Below are 1,589 nucleotides of genomic sequence, written 5' to 3' on the forward strand. Positions count from 1 at the left end.
GTGTAGATGGTGCAGACCCCCCAGCCGGAGTCGCGGCCTTTGTCCTCAGACGAGTGCCCACCATTCTGACTTGAGGGTCAGGTAGGATGAGTGCCCTTGACCTGTGCAGATGCTCACAGAACGGTGCCGGGTTGCTGGGTTATGTGTACTCCAAGTCTCCCACTCGGCCAGTGGAACGCCCCTTTGAAGAGGCACCCTCCTGCACGAGCTGCCGCACCACGCCCTGTTTGCCCGTCCTGTTCGCAACGCTCCGGGTCGCTAGTGCTCCCTGGGGCTGCCTTTTGTGGGACTGGGGGGGGGGCTGTCCCCACCCACGCCTCGTCAGCTGCCCTCGTGAGAGCTGCCGGCTCCCGGCGGGTCCCTGCGCTCCCCTGGGGTTTCCCCAGCTCAGGAAACCCCCCTGTACGCCGTGATCCCCCGCTCCACTGCGGGACGCACCTGCACCGGAGCTGATTGCCTCTGCGAGGCGTGTTAAGAGACATTAAGAGAGAGGCTGCAGATCAAACTTGCAGTGGTGCCAGCTGAAGATCTACGCGAGTTTTCCCCTTCCATCACCCAGCAGATAGCATTCTGAGGTCTGCACAGTGAGATGAGCCTCACTGTTCTTCATACTCTAACCAATTCATCAAGCAAATGAGGCAAGAAAGGAGAAGGGGAGAATGTATCCACGAAAGGCATGAAAAATCCATTTTAACTGGTTCTTTAGCATCCTACTTACCTTTATCACACAGTTTACATTTCCTGCAGTGTTCTAAACCATTGGGATGATCTGTGTATGTATCCTCAACACAAGGTATGCATGTCGTGCTGGAATCTGCAGTGCAATGCTTGAAAACCCGAAATCCTAAAAACCAGAAACAACCCCCCCACAGAAGTGGCTCCATTAGCAAAGCTTACCTGGCCAGGGACTGACACTGGCATTAAACCACCCATAACTGCTATAAATAAACTACAAGGACCTCAGAAGTATCCTAATAGCAATTGCAGAGATAATCCTAAAACAGAAACCAGGACCCGAAATGAAAGTCCTTGGAAACTGTGAAATTACCAAATACCACAGCAGAGAGATTCTGGCAAGTGTTGCTTCCACTCTGGAGGCTCCAAAGAAAGCGACAGGCCCTTGCGCTGTTCTAAGTGGGGTGTGAATGCAGGCTAGAAGAGGACATTCTGGCGTGATGCTCACAACTGTGAGTTGCAAGACTCCTGTCAGGGTGCAGGGAGCATAGCCGGCTACAGCAGAGAAGGCGGGTCACCCCCGTGACCCCCTGCCATGCTGAGGGAGGGAGGGAGCCTTCCTCCGCAGCTGACATGGCGAGCGAGCAGCCCACAGTTACCTACCAGCAGCGCACATTGGGCAGCACTCGGCACCTATGGGATACTCTCCCAACCCACAGTCCAAGGCATCCACGCGATCCAGCTGCATGACCAGCACAACGGCAAAAACCTTTAGGCATGACAAGAACGGATTTCCATTTCACAGCTTGCTCACAAGACGCTCGCCTCTCGAAAGCATCGCCATCTCGCACAGGGGTTTCCTGCCGAGCGACCCCGCCCGCAGGGCCGGGCCGGGGCCGGGGCCGGGGCCGCTC

The 1,589-nt window shown here is 55.8% G+C and overlaps 1 protein-coding gene across 3 annotated transcripts in view; it reads right to left on the minus strand.

Annotated features, from left to right (window-relative positions):
* The window catches only part of TNFRSF14 (TNF receptor superfamily member 14), a 7,469-nt gene extending 5,949 nt beyond the window's left edge, over window positions 1-1,520 (minus strand). For 2 of the 3 annotated variants that reach the window (XM_009274129.2, XM_009274130.2), the window contains exons 1-2: window positions 1,339-1,520; window positions 719-844 (exon numbers count right to left, since the gene is read on the minus strand). In XM_009274129.2, coding sequence (XP_009272404.1) covers window positions 719-844; window positions 1,339-1,423 — 211 coding nt within the window. In that variant the 5' untranslated portion in view covers window positions 1,424-1,520. The remainder of the gene's footprint in view (window positions 1-718; window positions 845-1,338) is intronic. The other variant, XM_019470726.1, reaches the window with a different exon arrangement.
* Window positions 1,521-1,589: the final 69 nt, after the last annotated feature.

Source organism: Aptenodytes forsteri, unplaced genomic scaffold (genome assembly GCF_000699145.1).
Source record: "Aptenodytes forsteri isolate BGI_AS27 unplaced genomic scaffold, ASM69914v1 Scaffold16, whole genome shotgun sequence".
In the NCBI taxonomy this organism is placed as follows: domain Eukaryota; kingdom Metazoa; phylum Chordata; class Aves; order Sphenisciformes; family Spheniscidae; genus Aptenodytes; species Aptenodytes forsteri.